Source organism: Melanerpes formicivorus, unplaced genomic scaffold (genome assembly GCF_026170545.1).
Source record: "Melanerpes formicivorus ecotype bairdi unplaced genomic scaffold, bMelFor1.0.p_v2 SCAF_45, whole genome shotgun sequence".
NCBI classification, from domain to species: Eukaryota; Metazoa; Chordata; class Aves; order Piciformes; family Picidae; genus Melanerpes; species Melanerpes formicivorus.
The window spans coordinates 2206304-2227212 of NW_027142397.1; the positions used below are offsets into that span (position 1 = coordinate 2206304).

General features: G+C 61.4%; 1 protein-coding gene across 8 annotated transcripts in view; it reads right to left on the reverse strand.

Moving 5' to 3' along the window:
- The window catches only part of MACF1 (microtubule actin crosslinking factor 1), a 186907-nt gene that overhangs the window by 163019 nt on the left and 2979 nt on the right, over positions 1–20909 (reverse strand). Inside the window, exon 1 of one of the 8 annotated variants that reach the window (XM_068159202.1) lies at positions 17929–18088. The exons of the other annotated variants lie outside the window; for them this stretch is intronic. Within the exon in view, the coding sequence (XP_068015303.1) occupies positions 17929–18022 (94 nt within the window). The 5' untranslated portion in view covers positions 18023–18088. Of the gene's footprint in view, positions 1–17928; positions 18089–20909 lie in introns of those variants that run through there. 8 annotated transcript variants of the gene reach the window in all.

The following is a 20909-nucleotide window of genomic DNA, read 5'->3' on the forward strand; positions in this document are numbered from 1 at the left end:
CTACTTTCAACCCCAACAGAGCAGCCCAGGGGTTGAGTGGCCTCATCCTGTCCCAAAGACGACCACAAACAGGGGACCCATGACCCCTCCCAGCCTGCCCAGGACAGATGTGCAGTCCCCGGGGATGGGAGGGAAGGAAGCTGCCGGTTCTCTCCTTTTTCCCCTGCAAACAGAGGGCAGGCAGCAACCTTGAGCCCTGATCTCATTAGATGTCCCAAACTAAGCAGTGTGAAACCTGATTAGCGCCGCGGGGGAGGGGGGTGACAGCTCTGCCGGCCAGCCCCAGCACCCTCCCACCCAGGATGGGAAGTCCCAGCCCTGCCAGGAAGCCAGGGCTGGGGAGCAGGATCTGGATGTGGCTCTGGTCCTCCCGTGCTTGCTTGCAGGGAGCAGGAAGGCTCCCAGGGCTGACGCTGGGGCTCGACTCCTGGCTGTGCTGTGCTCTGGAGGGATGCTTCATCCCTCCCAGCTGCCGCCGCCGGCTCCCGACCTTGGCTTGCAGCAGCAGAGAGGAATTTGGGATTAAAAAAAACCCCAACCAAAGAGGGGAGAGGCAGGAGCCTGAAACTTCTGTTCCCTAGAGACCTGCTCTCCCGCAGAGAAACTTAATCCCCACGAAAAAAGCAAAAGAAATAATCCAGTTGCTAACTTTATGCTCTGCCTGCTCCATTGAAACTCCAGCACAGACCCAGACCTGCTGGATCCCACCCACCCCAGCCCTTCAGATGCTCCTAGGAGGGCTGAGCTGGACCTTCCTGGAGCAAAAACCCAGCTCTGGCACCACCAGGTTGTGGTGGGAGAGCTGCACGTTGCTGGGGAACCTCCATTAGGGCACAGCTTGTGACTCCCCCCAGCTGGCTGTGCTCACCCAGGGGACACTTCACAAGGTGGCCACAGAATTGTTAGGAGTTGGAAGGGAGCTCAAGGGTCATCCAGTTCCAACCCCTCTGCCATGGGCAGAGACACCTCACACTACAGCAGGTTGCTCACAGCCACGTCCAGCCTGGCCTTCAAAACCTCCAGGGATGAGGCTTCCACCACCTCCCTGGGCAACCTGTGCCAGGCTCTCACCACCCTCATGGGGAAGAACTTCTTCCTGACATCCAATCTGAATCTACCCCCATGCTGGAGGGGAGGCAACCACACTTCCCTGGGAGCAAGCAGCCAGGCCCTCCTCCTGTGCACTGACAGCAGGGACCGGGAGAGACACATGCCAGAGGAGCCAAAACTCCGAGGCCTCCACCCGAGCTGGCCAGGGCAGATGGTGGCCCTGGAAGTCTTATCACACCCAAACACCTTGGGTGGCCCCGGCCTGGGCTGCTCCTCGGCGAAGCCATCACATGATGGCACGAAAGGCAACGGCAACAGCAGCACACAGGGACCAGCTGTGGCACCTCCCTGGCACCTCCCTGGCACCAGCCTCCTGCTCAGATCCTCCAGAGCCCTCCAGGAGCGGTGTCCTGCACCTCCCAACTCCTCCTCCCGAGCGGCAGAGCCGGGCACAGGAGCCAGGAGGAGCTCGGCAGGAACAAGCACAGCCCCACGGCCGGCTGCTTGGCCACGGGGGAAGAAAATCTGAGCCCGGTTCCCCTGGGGAAAACAGGAGGCAGTGCCAAGGTCAGATGAAGGCAGGAGATTAAGCGGAGCGCTGAGGAGAGGGCTGAGGAGAGGCTGGGGTTTGAGCCTGGCCGCCCAAGTAAACAACAACTCCTCGGAAAGCGAAACCGGGCGGCCCCGTGCCGCCGGGGCAAGTGACCCAGCAACACATTGGGAATCAAATGGAGTTTGCCGAGCCCAGCCCGCGGCTCTTTGTCACCTCGGGGCCGCGACAGCCGCTGCCCCGGGAAACCCGAGCTGGAGGCTCTATGGAAAGTCCGGGTGACCCCCGAGCCCCCGCGGCAGCGGATGCTGGGGCGGCCACCAGCCCCCGGCAGCATCCTTTGTCCCCCAGCGTGGAAGCAGGGCTCTGGCAGGACCTCCCAGTTCCATCCCAGTGGTGCACTGGGATGTTCTCCAAGCCCTTCACCCCCAACCCAGCAGGGCTGACAGCGATGGATGCTGGCAGCCAGCCGGGGGTCAGGGGCCTGGACTTACACACACAGACATTTACATATGAAATGCTCCCAGCTCCAATATCCTGCTGTCTCCACCTCCCCGGGGAGATGAATAGAGATGAGGGGGGAGAAGGGAACAGAAACCTCTCCAGCAATAAAACCTCTCCCTTCCCTCCAGCTTTGTCCTGCCCTGCAGCCCAGGGGCGGGCTGAAGAGCACATTTGGCTACCCAGCAAACGCCAACCCACCACGGGGAGATGTATGGCACAGCCATCTCCATCTCAGTGGTGCCCACAAAGGCTGGCACCCCTGGGAAGCACCCCAGCAGTGTGAAAGGGGCTGCTGTGCCTACTCAAAGAGCCATCTCACTACCTTCAGTCATAGAATCTCCTGGTTGAAAAAAGACCTTAAGAGCACAGAGTGCAGCCACAACCTAACAACTCCCTGTACACAACTCTCAGACCATGTCCCTAAGCGCCTCATCCAAACAGCTTTTGAATACCTCCAGGGATGGTGACTCCACCACCGCCCTGGGCAACCTCTTCCAGTGCTGGAGAACTCTTTTGGTGAAGAAGTTTTTCCTGACATCCAACCTAAACCTCCCCAAGGTGCAAGTTAAGGCCACTGAAGCATTTCCTGTCCCTTCCCTGACTCCCCTGTCCACAATAAGCTGTGCCCAGTTTCCTCCATCTCCCTGCCAGCACCTTCTGGATGGTAAGACAAGAGAAAAAGACCTCAAGTTGCACCAGGGCGGGTTTAGGTTGGACATGAGGAACAATTTCTTCCCCAATAAGGGTTGTCAAGGCCTGGCCCAAGCTGCCCAGGGCAGTGGTGGAGTCTCCAAGCCTGGCAAAACTGAAAGGCTGTGGTGCTGAGGGCCACAGCTTAGTGGTGACCTGGCAGTGCTGGGTTAATGCCTAGACTTGATCTGAAAGGTCTCTTCCAACCAAAGCAACCCTGTGATTCTGTGATCAAAACCACAAAGGCTGCAGCAGACACAGCTGGTGGCAGCCAGCAAGTCAGCCCCACTCGGGCTGGAGGCAGCAAACCAGACCCAAAGAAAGCAGAGATTTGGCTTCTCGGGGACTTGCCACTGGTGGTTTTCGCATTCCCCATTCTGCTCATGGCAGCAGAGAGTGCCAGGAGTGCCCTGCTGCAGGCAGGCAGCGCTGCCAGCAGGGCTCTGGGCAGCACCTGGCTGCCAGCTCAGCTCCTGGAACCAGTCACCCTGCAAACCCTACTCATAATGTCACTCCTGATGTCATCTCGGCTGCTCCCACCTCGCTCTGCAGGCAGGAGGGGGATGTGCTGAGCTGCAGCTGGAGCCCTGAACCTCCTCCTCAAGCACAGGAGCTTCAGCAGCACCCATAAGAAAACCCAGACTGGGGGCACTGCACCCAACCTCAGCACCCATCCCTGCTCCAGCTACCAAAGGGCTGCAGACTGGGAGACAAGCACGGCCAAGGGACAAGCTGACCACCACCTCCAGCACAGCCAGGTTGGAAGAGAGCTTAAAGCTCATCCAGTCCAACCCCCCTGCAGTAAGCAGGGACATCTGCAAGCAGAGCAGGCTGCTCAGAACCCCAACAAGCCTCACCTGGAACATCTCCAGGGATGGGGTCTCCCCCACCACCTCTCTGGGCAGCCCATTCCATTGTCCCACCACCCCTCCTAGTAAAGAGCTTCTTCCCAATGTCCAACCTCAGTCTCCCCTGCTCCAGTTTCCAACCATTTCCCCTGACCCTAGTGCTACCTGCCCTTGCAAACAGCCCCTTCCCAGCTTTCTTGGAGGCTGCCTTCAAATGCTGGAAGGCCACCAGAAGCTGAAGCCTTCCCCAGCTCTCAGCCTATCCTCACAGCAGAGGCTCTCCAGCCCTTCATGGCCTCCTCTGGACCAGCTCTAACAGCTCCACATCCATCCTGCTTTGAGAGCCTTGTGCTGGAGGCTCAGGGCTCCTTCCCCACTGATTCCCAGTGCCAGCTGCAATGAGGCTCAAGAAAAACTTATGACAGGCAGGCTAAGAAAGTGAAGGATGTGAGCAGGGATGTGAGGGAAGGATATTCCTGCCGGAGGCGATGGCTCAGGGCAGCTGTCAGCCGCTGAGCCGCCGGATTAACCCTTCCACGTCAGCCCCAGCACGGCACGGGAGGGTGGGGAGGCTGCCAGCCTGCCAGGGTGACAACTCCCTTTGGCTCCCAGCTAAATCAAACACAGAATTGATTCACCTTTGTTATAGGGCAGGATCAGCTGGTGCAGCCCAGCTGTGCCGAGGCCACGCCGTAAAATAAAGAAGGGTGAGTCAATAAATGTCACTGAATGGCAGGCAATGGCATCCTGGGTGCCTTCTGCTTTGCTTGCCACCTTCCTGCCTGATCATAGAATGGGTTGGAAAAGACCTCCAAGATCACTGAGCCCACCCATTGACCTAACACCACTGTGGCCATGAAGCCATGCCCTGAAGTGCCCTGGTGAATCCCAAGAGCGGGACGGGAGGCTCGGAGCAAAAAGCTTCTCTTGACAGCAAGGAAGGGAAAAAGAAAGGAAGAGTCATAGAATCTCCTGGCTGGAAAAGGACCTTCAGACCATGGAGTCCAACTACAGCCTAACATCTCCCTGTGCACAACTCTCAGACCGTGTCCCTCAGCTCCTCATCCAAACCCCCCCAGGGATGGGGACTCCACCACCTCCCCGGGCAGCCTGGGACAGTGCCTGCTGATCCTTCTGCTGAAGACATGTCTTCCTGATGCCCAATGTAAAGCTCCCCTGGTGCAACCTGAGGCCACAGAGAAAGGGAAAAGAGGAGGAACAGCAAGGGAATTGTTCGCCCCTCCTGCTGCAGCCAGAGCACCAAGTAAACCAAGCCCTCACCCACAGCCCCGGCTGGCTGCCTGCTGCAGCACGGACAATGGCCACCAGCCTCCAGCCACCTGCCAGGGGCTGGCCCAGCACGATCGAGTGTCACAGGCAGCTCTCAGGGGACAAAGCTGCGAGGCAGGAGAGGGCAGAGCACCAGGAAAGGGGTTTGGAAAGCAGAGAGGGGAGAAAAATCGCCGACTCGTGCCCCAATACCGCCACGCACCCACCTCCACCCGGAGCCACGCCGGGCAAAACCACCCCCACCCGAGCTGCATCAGCCCCCAACCCTTGGGAAGGGCAGGCAGCTCCTCTCCCTGGGGCTGGATTTCGAGCTCCATCCCTTCTCCAGTTGCTCCTTGCAAAGCAGCTGCCCCTGCCCCCCTGCTCGGCTCTCGGGGCTGGCTCAGCCCCTGCCCCGGCGCTCGCTTTGTGCCCAGACACCGCTCCAAATCCAAGGAAAAGACAAAAGAGGGAAGTGAAGCGGAGCCGTGGAAAGCACCACCCCTCCCCGCTGCCTCCGTGGGAAGCCAACAACTCCTCGATGTTCCAGGAGGGTGGGGGGGGGGGTTCCTCAATTTGCCTCCACCAGCAATCAATGGCAGATGGTGGAGCTGTGCCGGGAGGAGGTGACACGGCGGCGGCTCAGCCTCCCTCCTCCTCCCCGTACGGCCACACCAGCCCGGCTGGAAATACCTTTCAGGGTGCCAAGTCCATCCAGGAATTTCTTGTACTTCTCCAAGTCCATCTTCCAGCCCAGCTCAGCCCTCTCCTCAGCCGGGCAGCATCGGGGCACCCAGGAGCCCCAGCAGCGCCGCTGGCCTCACCACCATCGCCCTTTGACCACCCGGCTGGGCACAGCCCTCCTGTTTCCTTATTTGATGAAGCATTAAAACCTCCCAGGGCTGAGGCCACCCCCCTTTTTGCAAATGAGCCCAGAGCTACCAGTAAGTGCCCCACACCATCAGGGCTCCCGGCATCCCTTCCCCCCTCCCCTCCTCCATGCCAGAGCTTTCAGGGATTGTGTGTCCCGGGGATATTTCCAGCAAGGAGCTGGAGGGAATTGGGAGGGGAAGGAAACAAAAACCCAAAAGGATTTATGGCTGGAAGGCAGAAGATGTGGGAAGTGCAGTCGGTGGGTCCCCATCCTCACGGGGAAAGCCACTTTGGTGACTCTGGCACCAGAGAAGTGCCATCAAGTGTGGGGAAAAAACTGGCCCAGGTGAGCCCCAGGAGCAAGTGCCTGCACGGGACAGCATGATCCCTCCTGCCTTTGCCACCCCCAGCCCTCCCACTTGCCCCACACCAGCAGCAAGGAAGCAGAAAAGGAGATCTGCTGCTTTTGAAGGGATTTTTGGCAGCAGGAGCCTGCCCTGCTTGACCCAAAGGGATCCCAGTGCCTGCCTGGCTGATCGCCGCCCTTCAGCAGGGCTGGGGTCCCCCAGGCACCTCCCAGGACTTCTCCTGAACCAAAATAACAATAAGGATGCTAGCACAATCCCCAGGGGTGTTGCAATGTGCTTGCCATGGAGGCAGAGTGTGATCTGTCAGCCCACTGCCTCTCCAGAGAGGTCCCAGCAGACTGAGCAAGAGCAGAGAGTGCAGGACGCACCGCACAGCGCAGAGCCCTCCCGGCACACCCCAGACACATCTGAGCTTTGCTGGAAGGGAGGAGACAGCAACCAGGGTAAGGAGGTGCTGCAGGAGCTAAGCCACCCCACCAAAACACAACCCAGGCTGGCAGCTCCCTGCATCTTGGCACAGAGATGCCCCTTGACTGCAGGTACCAGCACAAGGATCCCCAGCTCCCACCTGCAGCGCTAGGTCCAGCTCCAGCTCTGCAGCTCCCAGCACCAGGAGGATGTGGAACTGTTAGAGTGGGTCCAGAGGAGGCCACGAGGATGACCTGAGTGCTGCAGCACCTCTGCTGTGAGGCCAGGCTGAGAGAGTTGGGGTTGTTCAGCCTGGAGAAGAGAAGGCTCCAGGGAAACCTGAGAAGAGCCTTCCAGGATTTGAAGAGGGCTACAGGACAGAGACTTGGCACCAAGGCAGGGAGTGACAGGACCAGGGGTGGTGGCTTCAGACTGGAAGGAGCTGGATTGAGATGAGACATCAGGAAGAAATTCTTCCCCATGAGGGAGGTGAGGCTCTGGAACAGGCTGCACAGAGAAGCTGCTCCAAGCCTGGAGGTGTTGAAAGCCAGGTTGGATGAGGCCTTGAGCAAGCTGGGCTGGGAGGAGCTGTCCCTGCCCATGGCAGGGGGTTGGAACTGGATGATCTTGAAGGTCCTTTCCAACCCAAGCCAGTTTGTGATGCTCCAACTCACCACATGCTGGGGGGAGCAGATCCCCCGTTCCCAAAGCAGGCAGCACCCCACAGCAATGCCCCACAGGAGCCACAGAATCAACTTCCACCCCCAAGCAGCCCCAGAGGGGGGCACAGGGCCCTGCTGCCCCAGAGCTCTGCAGACAGACAGACAGACACCTCTGTGGGGACAGAGCAGGGCTATCACTTTCCTCCAGCAGCAGAGCAAACCCCAGGGGCCAGTTGCTGTTTGTGCCCCTGACAGCTGCCTGCCCAGAGCCAGAATCACTCTGGGAGCTCTGGGGGGGAAACAGGAGGAGGAGAAGCATCCTTAAATCACAGATCACAGAACCACCAAGGCTGGGTCCTCCCCCACCCAATCCCTGTCCTCCACACCACCAGGCTTGGGTGGGATGGAGGTGACACTCAGGGGACCTGTTGCCACCCAAGGGAGGAACCCAAGCAGCTGGTGGTGGGTGGCCACTCTTCACAGAATGGGGAGGGTTGGAAGGGACCTCTGGAGACCATCTCAGTTCAACCTCCCCCCTGCCAGAGCAGGGTCACCCAGATCAGGTTGCACAGGAGAGCACCCAGGGGGGTTTTGAATGGCTCCAGAGAAGGAGACCACAACCTCTCTGGGCAGCCTGCTGCAGGGCTCCACCACCCTCAAAGTAAAGAAGCTCCTCCTCACATTTAGATGGAGCTTCCTCTGGTCAGCCTTGTGCCCAGCACCTCTTGCCCTATCACTGGGCACCACTGACAAGAGACTGGCCCCATCCCAACATGAACCAGCCCAGCTGTAGTGGTGCCCTCCTCACCAGCCAGCCCAGCTGCAGCCCCAGCATAGTGGGGCTGGTCCCACAGACATCCCACCCCCCCCTGCCTGCCAGCACAGCCAGGAGCAGAATGAAGTTGTTGCAAGAAGCCAAAGTTGTCACCACTAAAAATAGCACAATGGAATTTTCCTCTAAAGGAGAGGAAAAAAAATGTCCCTGCTTCTCCCTGGCAAAGTCTGGGAGAAGGAAAGGTGGAGGGGACAGCAGGGACACGATCTGCAGGGGGTGGCCTTGCCTGGGCATGGAGAGCAGAGCCCAGCGTGGGGGAGTGGGCAGCACCAGCAGCTCTGCTCTATTTATCTGTCTTCTCCTTCCCAGCAGAGGAGCTGAGAGACCAAGCACCACTGGGACAGGCACCAGACACAGCAAGCAGGCAGCTGCTCCAAAGTGACAGGGGCAGGAGGGAGATGTGGGTGCCCCGAGCGAGCCCCCACCCCCAGCACCCACCAGGGCAGGGGCTCAGGGCCTCCCTCCTGCCCTGCTCCCTGACAACAAAGGAGTGGGGCCAGGCAGCCCAGCACCCACCAAGTCCCCAAGCCCCATGGTGATGGGGAGAAAAAGCCTTCCCTCCTCCCATCCTGGGGGGCCCAGGGTGATGTCAGCAGACCCCACCCCCAAGCATCCCAGCTCCCTCTCCCCACCGGCACGCCAAGCATGCCCAGCCTGGGGAGGATCGCTCCCAGCTGGCTCAATCTGAGGGGGGAGCCCCCGGCTCCTGGGACAGCCACCAGGCACCCAACCAGTTGAGGAATCCCAGCATCTCCCAGCCTGGCAACTGCCCTCCAGAGCAGGCATGAGAAGCATCCCAAGCAGCCGGCCAGGATGAAATAGCTCCACGTGCAGCATCTGCAGCCGCCGGCCACAGAGCCTCCTGCGCCATGGCTGCCCCCCACCAGCCTCACCCCAGCCCCTGCTCAGCTCCCTGGGGCACACACAAGCTGGGGAGGGCTCATGGGGAACCATGCTGCCCTTCCTCCCCACCAACCAGCCACCCATCTAATCTATCCATCACCAGCAGTGGGGCAGAGGCAGCTCAGGCAGCACCAAGGATGTTGGGCACAGAGAGGAGAGAGCCTGGGCCGTGGGATCCCTCTGCTTCAGGAGAGCCTCACAGGTATGGCTGCACCATCACCACCCCCCAGCAGGGTCATGGCCACACCAGGCTGTCCCCAGCACCCCTTGTAGTGATCTTCCCACCAGCTGAACCCAAAGGGTGGGGAGGGGGCTGCTAATTAGGTGGTGGGGAAGCTGCAGGCAGCGTGGAGGGTGTGGGATCACCACAGCCTGGCCCTGCTCCCCATGGAGAAGAGTCCTTCCCAGGGGATAGTTTTACCAGGACACCTTACAGTAAACACTGCCCCAAGGTCAAGGCCAACCTCAATGCCACAGCAGCCTTTGTGTACAGTTCCCCACAGGGAAAAAGCAGCTGCTGGCAAAAGCACTTCTGAAAGGCCACCAAGGACCTCAAGAGTGATTAATAAAAGGCAAGGCAGAAGTTACAACCTGAGCTGAGACAACCAGAAGTCAGCACAAAGATCCCACCAAGGGACCAAGGCACAGCTCCATGGCTGGGGAGGAGCCAGCAAGGGCAGAGCAAGGGCTGGGACAAGAGGAGGGCAGAGGTGGCCCTGGCCCAGACTGCCAAGGGTGAAAGACCTGAAGTTATTTAGCCTGGAGAAGACTGGCAGGAGGCCTTAGCAATGCTTAGCTAAAGGGGGGATGCCAAGAAGAAGGGGGCCAAGGGGGAGTGCCCTGTAACAGCATGAGGGCAGCAAACACAAGCTGGAACCCAGCAAGCTCCACCTCAACACCAGCAGAAACTTCTTTGGTGTGAGGGTGCTGAGCCCTGCAGCAGGCTGCCCAGGGAGGTGGTGGAGTCTCCTCTGGAGCCTTTCAAGACCCCCCTGGATGTGTTCCTGTGTGACCTGCCCTGGGTGCTCCTGCTCTGGCAGGGGGGATGGACTCAGTGATCCCCAGAGGTCCCTTCCAACCTCCCCCACTCCGGGACTCTGTGACTCTGCCCTCATGGGCAGGGGCAGCTGGAAGAAAGGTCCCAGCAGAGCTCCCAGGGGGCAAGAGTAGAGGTTGGAAAAGCAGAAGACCTATGAAGGAGCTGCAGAGGTGCAAAACACAGCAGCCATCACCTGTGGGAGGCTGGTAGAGCTTCCCTGGCATCAGCAACAAGTGGTTGGTGCCAGCAGCGGAGGGCAGGGAAGCAGGCAGCTGCTGGGGCACCACGGGCACGGTGCCGGCTGCCTGCCGGCCGCCCTGGGCTCACCAGGGGGAAAAGGAATCCAACAGGAAATGAGGAATGGAAATGCAGCCTGGTGTGCACAGGAGACAGCAGAAAGCACAGCTGTGAGCTGGCAGTGCCCAGCCAACCGCCTCAACCCACTGCTCCAGATCACTGATAAAGCAGGGGGGGGATGGAGGGGCACTCCCAGCCCTGCAAGGCCACAGCAGCAGGGAGCAGGCACGAACACAGGACACCCACAGCCACTGCTGGTGGATCCAAGCAGAGCAGGAGGGAGCCCCCAGTTCATCCTGCCAGCAGCGGCAGCTCACTCCTCACCCCAAAGCTCCCCAGCCACCTCACCCAGCAGCCCTCCCTCCCCACTTCTCCCCTCGCACCAGCCTCTGGGTTTCCCTGCCCCAGAGCCTGGGCACACCTCACCTCACACCCAGGGACTCATCTCACCACAGCCAGACAGCCCAAATCTGACCACCCAGCCTCCCAGGCCCACCACACATCTCCTTGGGAAGCTGATGCTGGAGGATCCCCTTCCCTGGCCCCCCCAAGCCAGGTGGGATGCATCCAGAGGAACAAACTCCCACAAGATGAGCTTGGAAATGAAACCTCTCAGCTTCTCAAGACAGGAACCCCCTGGGCTCTGCCACCACTGCCAGGGGTGGAACCTCCTCTGCTGGTGCCAAGCTAGAGGCTGTTTCCAAGTTGGAGGCTGTTTGAACACCCCTAAACTCCCCCCAGGCGGCTCAGCTCCCCCAGACCAGGGCAGCCCTGAGATGTTCAGCCTGGAGCTTTCAGCAAGCCTGGAGAAAGAGCATCTGGAAGGAGAAAGGGGAACTCGAGGTCAGCATCCAGCAGGGGTGCTGCAAGCCTGGCTGCTTGGGATGCAGGATGGGGGCTGCCAACGCTGCCAGCAGCAGGGAAGAGCTGCCAGGAAGCTGCTCTCCTCCCCATGCCATGGAGACCAGCACCCTGCCTGCACCCACTGCCCACCCACCACCACCCCCCAGCAGCAGCAGCTGCACTGGTTCCCACCCACAGGCTCTGATGGGGTGGGAAAGGTGGCAGCAAGCAGCTGGGGTGCAGAGAGGAGCTGCTTTCTGGGTGCTCCCCATGGACCCAGCCAGGCTGGCTCTGTGTGGCCATGCTGGGGGGCAGGTCGTGGGTGACAGCCACCCCCAGCCCCAGAGATCAGGGCTGCCAGCACAGCAGGCTGCCATCCCCACGCCAGGTGTGCCCTCACACCCACCACTGCACCACCTCACCCTGGGGGCAGCGATTGCCTCATCCACCCTGGAAAACTCAGCTGCTGTTGCCAGGATCCAGCCACACAGCACAGAGCTTCCCCAGGCAGCAACACCCTGGGCACGGCCCTGGGTGTTGAGAGGAGCAGGGAAGGGCTGGAGTGGTGCTCAGGGAGAGGGATCCCAGCCCCACGAGCTCCAAGGAACCTCATCCCCCCACAGCCCCCTGAGCCCCCTGGGGTGAGCAGAGCCTGCACCAGGCACCAGCCAGCCCTGCCCACGCTCCCCAGCACAGCAGAGGCTGCTCATGGAAGCCATCCCTGGGGAATATTAATGAGAATGCATTTGTGTTCCTTCCAGAGAGGCAATGGATTCCAACCAACACTCCCCAGTCAAACCAGCACCACCACAGTCACCCTCCTCCTGGAGCCGAAGCCTGAGAGGCTGCAGATGCCACCCTGGGTGCCCCCCAGCACCCACCTGACCGCGCTGCCTGCGGCTCAGCCCTGGGTGGGATGGAAGCACCTCCCCCAAACCTTCCTCCCAGGGCTGCCCTGGCTGAGCAGAGCCCTGGGAAGGGCCACAGCGTTTCCCAGCTGCCCCACGCCCGGCCCGGCCCTGCGGCTCCAGCCAGCGGTGAAACACTGCCCCGTGCAGGAGCCGGGCTGAGCCCACGGCCCCGGCGAGGGCCCCGGGAGAGAGGGAGCAAGGAATGGCTTCATCTGGGAAGCCCCAGAGCGGAGCAGCTCCTTCACACCCACCCCAAGCCCTGGTGTGGCTGCTCCCTGCACCAAGACAGGAGGAACCAGAAAGTGAAGCACCCCGCAGCCTGCATTTCTCTGCTCCAGGCGCATACAAAGGGCTTTATCGCCCTGCTATTCAAAGGGCGCCGTTAAGACACTTTGAATTTAAATACAACCTCTTCTGCTTCCCTCTGGGAGGTTTCTTGCCGCTGGCATCAGCCATGGCCATGGCCAGAGCAGTCTAAACTTAGCTGACACAAGCAAGACGAGCCTGGAAAGGAGACTGGCCAGAAACCAGCAGACTGAGGTCAAAGACTTCAGTCTCACCCTGAAGCAGGAGCCAGGAAGGAAAAGGCTCCGACAGGAACGCCAGGAGCAGGGCAAGGGGGAGGGGGGAGCAGGGCAAGGCGGGGAGGGGGAAGGGGGGCAGGGCAAGGTGGGCACAGAACAGTTGAGCCCTGCCCCAAGAGGCAGCTCAGCAGGAGCTGGCTGCTGAAAGGAGATCAAAGCTTCCCGGCACGGGAGTCACACACCTCCTGGTACCCATGCCAGGGAGGTACCAGGGGCACCTTGCAGGTGCACCAACAGCCCCAACCTCCCCAGGGGCTTTTCTCATATGGAAAGGAGCAGCAGCCACCAGCCCTGCAAGCAGGGCTCAGCCCTGGCCCCGTTTTGCCCTGGCTCCCCGCTGATGACCGTGGCACTGCCACTGCTGCCGTGGCTTTTGTGGCTGGAGATGCCAGCGGGATACAGGGCAAGGCAGGTGCCCTCAGCAAGGCCAGGCCAGCCCAGGGGGCACCAGCAGCTGCTGGGAATGGAGATGACTGCAGCAGGAAGGCAGCAGAACGCTGGCCAGGCGAGGCAGGGTGGATCCTCTCACCTGAAAAACCTCCAACTTCATTTCCCTCCTGGCCAAAAAAAACGGCAGCAAACCAGCTCCTTCCACCATGCCCTCATGCCCTGGGGGGGCAGCCCAAGGCTCCTGCTGCCTTCCTCAGCCCACCCTCGGTCCCTGCTCCTCCCCCTGTCCCAGGGAAGTCAGCAACTGCCACATGCCTCCCCAAAATATCAGACGTTAATCACCCTGCTGATGACAAACCAGCAGCTCCCAGCTTCCCTGCACCGGGGACTCTCCACTGCCACGATCACCCCTCCTCGTGGGGCATGAAGAGGAAGAAGGGCTTCCTCTCCCCCTGTGAGGAGCCACCAGCACGCTGCCAGTCCTGTCAGCACTCCTGCAGACCACAGAGGCATCTTGCAGCCTGCTCAGCACCACCCAGCAACGATGTTTATCCTCGCAGGATGAAATCCCAGCAGCAACAGCCCCAGGTGGGGAGGCAGCTCTGCATGCTCAGCTCAAGGACCTGGGGGCACCTTGGAGCTCCAAGCCTGCAGCACTGGGGTCCCCACACCTCTGGTGGCATTTCTTAGAGCAGCAGACAAGACCACAAGCACACACACAGAGAAACCTTCTTGAGAGATGAGCATGGCCAGGACTGCTGCCCACCAACCACAAGCAGGGCTCCAAGGTACTCCAGATATAAGGATCCCACCCTGGGGTCACCTCTCCAGCTCCTGAGCAGGTTGTTCCCTCCCCAGCACCGACTCAGGTCGAGCAGTCAAGGTGACAAAGCCATCCCATGCTCCCAGCTCAAACAAGCCAGGCCACGTGCTGGGCACCACGGAGCAGGCAGAGACAGCACCGGGGCTGGGGAAAAGGTTTCCAGGGCACTCCAGCTCCAGGTTTCCACCCCTGATCCCCCAAAAAAGGAGAAGAGTTGATTATTGGAAAGAAAGGATTTCAGCAGGGTCGATGAGTTAATGTTTAGAGGGCTGTGACCCGTGCTGAGCACTGCCCAGCAGCGCTGCCAGCGCTGCCACCCTTGCACTGCCACCGCGCAGCCAGCTGCCACCTCCTGCTTCCCTGAGGGCACAGCAAGTGGCCAAAACAAACGGGAGGGACAGGCCACGGGGATAAACAGCAGCCCTCTGGTGCCAAGCTCCACTCAGCACCCACAGGAGGACAGATCAGGGCATCCTCTCCTGCCCAGCTCCCTCTGACCGATGGCTCTGCCATGGTGGCAGCACCCAGAAGGCTCCACAGAGCTCCAACCTCACCCCAGAGAGGACAGATCAGGGCATCCCCTCCTGCCCAGATTGTGACTGCTGGCTGTGCCATGGTGGCAGCACCCAGAATGGTCCCTGAAAGCTCCACCAACACCGTGGTGGCAGCATCCAGAGGGGTCCCTGACAGCTCCACTGCCACCCCCCAGGCTGCTGTGATCATTCTCTCCAGCTGCAGGTCCTGGCATGTGCCACGGCATCACGACCCATCTGGGAAGCAAAGCAGGGCTGGGAGTCACCCCACACCTCCCTGGGAAACTGCCCTGCTGGCTCTCAGCTGGGGCAGCCTGGTGAAGATCTGGGTGGTAGGCTGTAGGTGCAGACCCTGGAGGGTGCTGTGCCCACCGGGCACACCAGCAGCCACAGCAAGCCAAGAGCAGGGCAGCTCTGCCACGCTCCAAGCACTGTGGGGTGGCCCCAGAGCCTCCACACACCCCCAAATGCCCACTTTGAGCCCCATCCCCCTGCTCAATCAACCCCCTGAGGACCAGGGTGCAGCATCAGGTAGGACCTGAGAGCAGCTCCGCCGGCAGCAGGGCCGGGGGTGCCCCCGCAGTGCCCACGCCAGCTCACGACGCCGCTGCCAACCTCCTCCCCCGGCAGGCCTGGGAGCAGGAGCACCCCACGAGCATGGCAGCACTGCAGCACCCACCTACCCTGCACCCCCCCAGCTCTGCTCTGCCTGAGGTGGGTGTTTGGATAAAGAAAGGAACCACAGGGATCTGCCAGCTGCTTCACTCCAGCTCCTTGGAGAAGGGCAGGATCCACAGCTCGCTGTGCCAGCCCCAGGACCTTTCCTGTGCCACCAGCCTCCAGCCTCGGCCCAGCTTGCTGGATGGTGGAGGCCCTGCTGCTCAGATTGGGGGTTTTTAGGTTGTTTTCCTATCAGAAGGAGTGGAGCTGTCTGCTAGACAGGCTGGGAGGCATTTGCAGTCCTGGCTTCCTCCTTGCCCTCCAATAGCACAAGCCAGTGCCAGCAGTCCTGGATGCAGCAGGTATGAAGTGGCCACCACGAGCCAGACATCAACCTCCTGGTTGTCACAGAGTCACAGAATTGGTTTTGGTTGAAAAGGACCTCCAAGATCACCCAATCCAACCACCAACCCAACCATGGCCATCAAACCACAGCCCCAAGTGCCATGGCCACAGGTTTCTTGAACCCCTCCAGGGCTGAGGACTCCACCACCTCCCTGGGCAGCCTCTGCCAGTCCCTGACCACTCGTGCAGCAAAGAAATTCTTACCTCACCTCCAACCTAACCCTTCCCCTGGCACAATTCCAGGTCATTTCCTCTGCCTAGTCTCAGGTGATAGAAAGAGAAGAGCCCAAGCCCCACCTCTCGGTGCTCAGCCCTCAGCAGCCACGTTTGGGGGAAACCTCTCCATTTCTGCAGGATTAAGAGGGGGAGGGGATGAGCCAGCGGAAAACTTGTTCCAGATAGCAGGAAAAAACAACAGGAAAGCAGGGAAGAGCCAAGTCAAAGCTCAGTGACCCAAAGTGGGGGGCTTGCAGCACACAGGAGATGTCCTGGGAAGGGGGAAGGGGGGGAGGGGGGGAGCTGGGAAGGGGTCAAAGGCAAAGCAAAGCATTTCTGCAGCACAAACACTCATTTCCCCTACACCACAAACCAGATCAAACACCACCCAGCAGGGCATTTCCAAGCAACTACCATAACCCAGTGCTGAAATTAGCTCTGACCTACAAAAAAAAAAGATAAACCAACCAACCAAACCTCCTTCACGGGGCGGGGGGGGGGGGGGGGGATCCCAGCTTAATGAGGGCACCAAGAGCTGCAGCCTGGCGTTGGGTGAGAGGGAACCCAGCCCAGCGATGCTCCCCAGCCAGGACCAGCAGCGACAGGCACCACAACTGCAGCTCCTGGCTTGGAACAAAAGCAAAAGGCCAAGGCAAAAGGCAGCTCCTTCCGCTGGCAGCTGCTGCACCGTTTCCTCCGCGTCTCCACGCTCAGCCCAACGACATCAAAGCAGCCTTCTCCTTAATAAAAAGTTTGTCAAGCCCTCGGACAAGCCCAGGTCACGTTACCCAGCCCCTTTCCAAAGCACCCAAAGAGGCTTTTCTCACTCCCCTGCTGCCTGTGAAAGCAGAGCCAGGCTGCCCTGTTCCTCCCACCCCTGGGAGGTCTGAGCGGCACCCTCTGGATCAGGGAGCAAGCCGGGGGAGGGTGTTCATTATTCCCTGTTTTCGGCAGGGAGGAAGGAAAAGGAAGCAGAAGGAAACGGGAGCCGTGAGCTCCAGGCTCGGCTCCGCTCAGCCATCCGCGGTTTAAAGAGTCTTGGCTGCTAAAGTTACAAAACTGAGCCCTGGGAGCTCTGTGGGGCTGAAATCTGGGCTTCGAGACAAGTCTATCCCTGCAGCAAAGAGGGAAAACAAACAGAAGGAGGAGAAGGAGAAGAATGGAAATGCACAAAACTCCCGGAGACGAGGCACTGACATCAAAACTGCACACTCACTGCCGGTACCGACACCGGGGCCTCGGGAGCACCTCAGCCTTCCATCCCCGCCCAGGTATGTCTCAGGGAGGTGCAGCTCAGCCCCACGCGGGGCTATGGGGAGACCAGGGCAGCCCAGAGTAAAGATGGGAGATGGGGGTGCCCGTGGATCTCATGCCACCCCAGGGTAAGGGCACGGAGATGCTGCGGTGCTCGGGGAGGAAAGGTGAGGTGCTGGGATATAGCGCAGCCCATGCGGGCAAGGCAGAGAGCCCAGGACCCCAGAAACCTCCCCTCAAGGATGCTGAGCCCCTGGGCAGCCCATGCAGGGGACACGGGGATCCTGGGAACCCCACGCAGGGGATAAAGAAGTCCAGCACCCACACATAAGGGCATTTTGCCCCCGGGAAGCCCATGCGGGTGGCACAGGGACTCCAGGAACCCCACAGAGGAACATTAAGCCCCTGGGCAGCCCACGGAGGGGACAACAGGGACCCCAGGCAGCCCACGGAGGGGACACCAAGGCTATCCAGCCCTCGGACACAGCTCAGACACAGGGACACAGACCAGGCACCTCATGCAGAGAACAGCTTAGGTACTGGGACCCCAGGCACCCCACGGAGGGAACACTCAGACTCCCCACGCGGGGGACACCAGAGAGACTGGGACGCCGGGCATCCCCTCGAGTGCCTCACTCAGGAGACACCAGAGACCCCAGACACTCCACGCAAGGGGACACTGTTCCTTCGGGTACCCCACGCATGGGGACAGCCCCCGCAGGGAACATTGCCCCTCGCTACCCCACGCACGGAGACAGCCCACGCAGAGGACACTGTTCCCTCGGGTACCCCACGCACGGGAACACCCCACGCAGGGTCACTGTAGCTGCCGCTGAGCAACGCGGGGGATGCTCGCCCCAACCATCCCACCCACGGCAACCAGACGAGACCCGACCCACCCCCCAACCCCGAGCCCCAGCCACGGGCACAGGAACGGCGCCGGCTCAAGCTCCCGCGGGGCGGTCCCCGTCGGTTACTCCAGGCCCCACACCGGGCCCCACCGATCGCGGTACCTTTATAACGCTCCAGCACGTCCTCGTAGGCCTGAACAAACTCCTTCTCCTGGCTGAGGTTGGCCGGGAGCTGCCCCGGCACGTAGCCGGCCATGGCGGCCCTTTGTGCCGGCGCCCCGGTGCAGCTGCCGGCGCGGCCAGGGCCGGACTGCGCCCGCTCTGCGCCCAGCCCCGCTTCCGCCCGCGCCGCCGCCCGCCCGCGGCACCGCCCCCGGGACAGGCCCCGCCCACCACGGCCCGCCCCCGGCGCGGCGGACCCGCCCCCTCCGGCCTGCCCCGCCCCCTCCGTGTAGGCTCCGCCTCTCTCATTGGTCACGCCCCACTGTTGATCACGCCCCTTTCGCGTCGGCTCCACCCCCTTGTATTGGCCCCCGCCCCCTGACATCCGCCCCGGCCCTGCCGCGACCTCTGGCGGCGGCGAGGGGTAGCCCCGGCTGGGGGGCACCGGGAGGTGACAATGGGTGGGGTGGTACCGGGAGGAGTCACCGGGTGGGTGGGACACCGGGAGGTGACACTGGGTGAGGGGACACCAACAGGTGACACCGGGGGGGGGAACACTGGGTGGGGGGACACCACGAGGTGACACTGGGTGGGAACACTGGGAGGGGACACTGGGTGGAGGCCCTGGTAGGTGACACCGCCTAGGCGGGGCCACCCGTGATGCCGGGGCCACCCGTGACACCGGGGCCCCCCCAGGCCCTCCACCGCCTCCCAGCGTCGTCACTGCCGCCTGGCGACCCGCAGCCTCCCAGCGTTCCCTGGTGGCAACCAGTGCAGGCCAGTGAGCCCAGAGTGCAGCCACCCAGCGTGCCCTGTGACCCCAGAACTCTGCACCCCAGTGCACCCCAGAGCGTGCACCCCAGTGCACCCCAGTTCACCCAGAGTGCTGCATCCCGATGCATCCTAGTGGGCCCAGACCACTGCGTTCCAGTGCATCCCAGTGCTCAGCCCCACCAAGCCAGGAGGCATCTCAGCTGACCCAGTCCTGCTGCCCACCAGGATGAGGGTCCTGCTCTGGCCCCACACCCACTGGCCTCAAGCATCAGGGCTCTGCACCCCACAGGAGCAGCTGTGGGAGAGCCACTGGCCCAAAAGCCAGGGACCAAGTGCAGCCCCACAGGGCCCCAGCCCCACATTCCACCTGTGGGGTGCCAGGGGCTGCTAACACCCCACTCCTGAAGATCCCAAAGATCTCCTGGTTCAGGGTCTGTCCCCACTGCCACCAAACCTCCAGCTGGTACAGGAATGGGGTGCAGGGGATGCCAAGCCCCGGGGGAATGGGAAGCCCCCTGGCATCACCTTGGGGAGGTGGGGATAGAGGACCCTGCCAAGGGGCACAGCAGAACCAGGGGTAAACCTCAACGGGAAAACAGAGATAGGGTGCCTGCCTGGCACCCCCTCACCCACCATAACCCCACTGAGCCCCGCCAGGCCTGGCAATTCTGGATGTGACACAGCCAACCCCCCCCCCCAGTGTCCCCCAAAACAGCCCTTATGGGGGCACAGAGGTGGCTGTCCGCAGCCTGGGCGACACACCAGGGACCTCATTTCCCAGCACCTCCTGTTCAGCCAACACCAAATTCCTTCCCTGTGCCCAGGCCAGACCCAGATCCCCCCCACCTGGGTAGTCCTGCCCCCACCAGGGCAAATCCCTGCCCCCACCAGGGCAAATCCCAGCCCTCTTTGGCCACCACAAGATGCTGCTTTTTCACCCTGGCTGCACCGTTGCCATGGCAACCGGAGGGCCAGGCTCTGCCAGCTGGGTATCCATGGCAACCAGAAAAGCCCCAGCCTGCTCGGCGCAGCCAGCCAGTGTCTCCCCACCGTCACCCAGGGGAGACCGCCCCCAAACCTCCCAGGGGCACCCCCGGGCGGGGAGCTACACCCCACATCCCTCTGTGTGATGGTGAGAGGCCAGCAGCAGCCACCACCCTCATCCTCACCCTCATCCTCATCCTCACCCTCATCCTCATCCTCACCCTGACCCTCTTCTTCACCCTCATTCTTACTCTCATCTTCACTTTCACCCTTACCCTCTTCTTCTCCCTCATCCTCATCCTTACCCTCATCTTCATCCTTATCTTCACCCTCATCCTTACCCTCATCTTCATCCTCACCCTTATCTTCATTCTTATCCTCATCCTTAACCCCCATCTTCACCCTCATCCTCATCTTCACCCTCATCCTCATCCTTACCCTCACCTCCATACTCATCCTCATCATCCTCATCTTCCTCCCGCAGCCACCAGCCTGAGGTGGGGGTTACACAGACCACCCTCTTCACCCCACCTTTGGAGGCATCTCCCCTTCTCGGCGGCACCTTAATTGGGAGCAGTAATTAACATCTCAATGTCGCCCAGCAGGTGCCGAAGCGAGGGGCAGCCGCCCGGGGGGGAGGAGGGGGAGGGCAGAACATCCCCCACCGGGCACGGCCCCTGCAGAGGTTCCTGCGCTCCCAACCTCCACCTGACCCAAAAACGCCTCCAAGGGGACTCCGCAGCCGCCAGCTGGCACCTCCCAGTTCCTCCTCGGGCGTCGGGAGCGATGCCCAAATCCTGCCCCGGCCCCGCCAGCGGGCGGCTTCGCGGCTCCCAAGGCAGCAGGGAGTGAGGAGGTTTTGTTCCCACGTCCCGAGGATGGAGCTCAAGTCACCCCCCGGCCCCCCCAGCTCCTTCCCTGCTCAGCCAAGGCTGCCTCTGCCAGCGCCTCGGGTGTCGCTCCCGGGTGACAAAGGACTCCCAGGAGCCTTTTCAACCAGGCCGAGCACAGCCCTTGGGAAGCCCCTGCGACGCCTCTCCTGTCACCCCTGCCCTGCTGCTCACCCCTTGTCGTCAGCCCCCTTCCCCAGCCCCTCACACCCCAGCACCCCCCCTGCACCCCGCGGTGACCCCTGGCAGGACCCAGTGCCAACAGGTCCAGGATGAAAAAGCCTTTTCTACCCCAAGCAGCTCCCCCAGGGCCATCAGCCTCTGCCAAGCTGC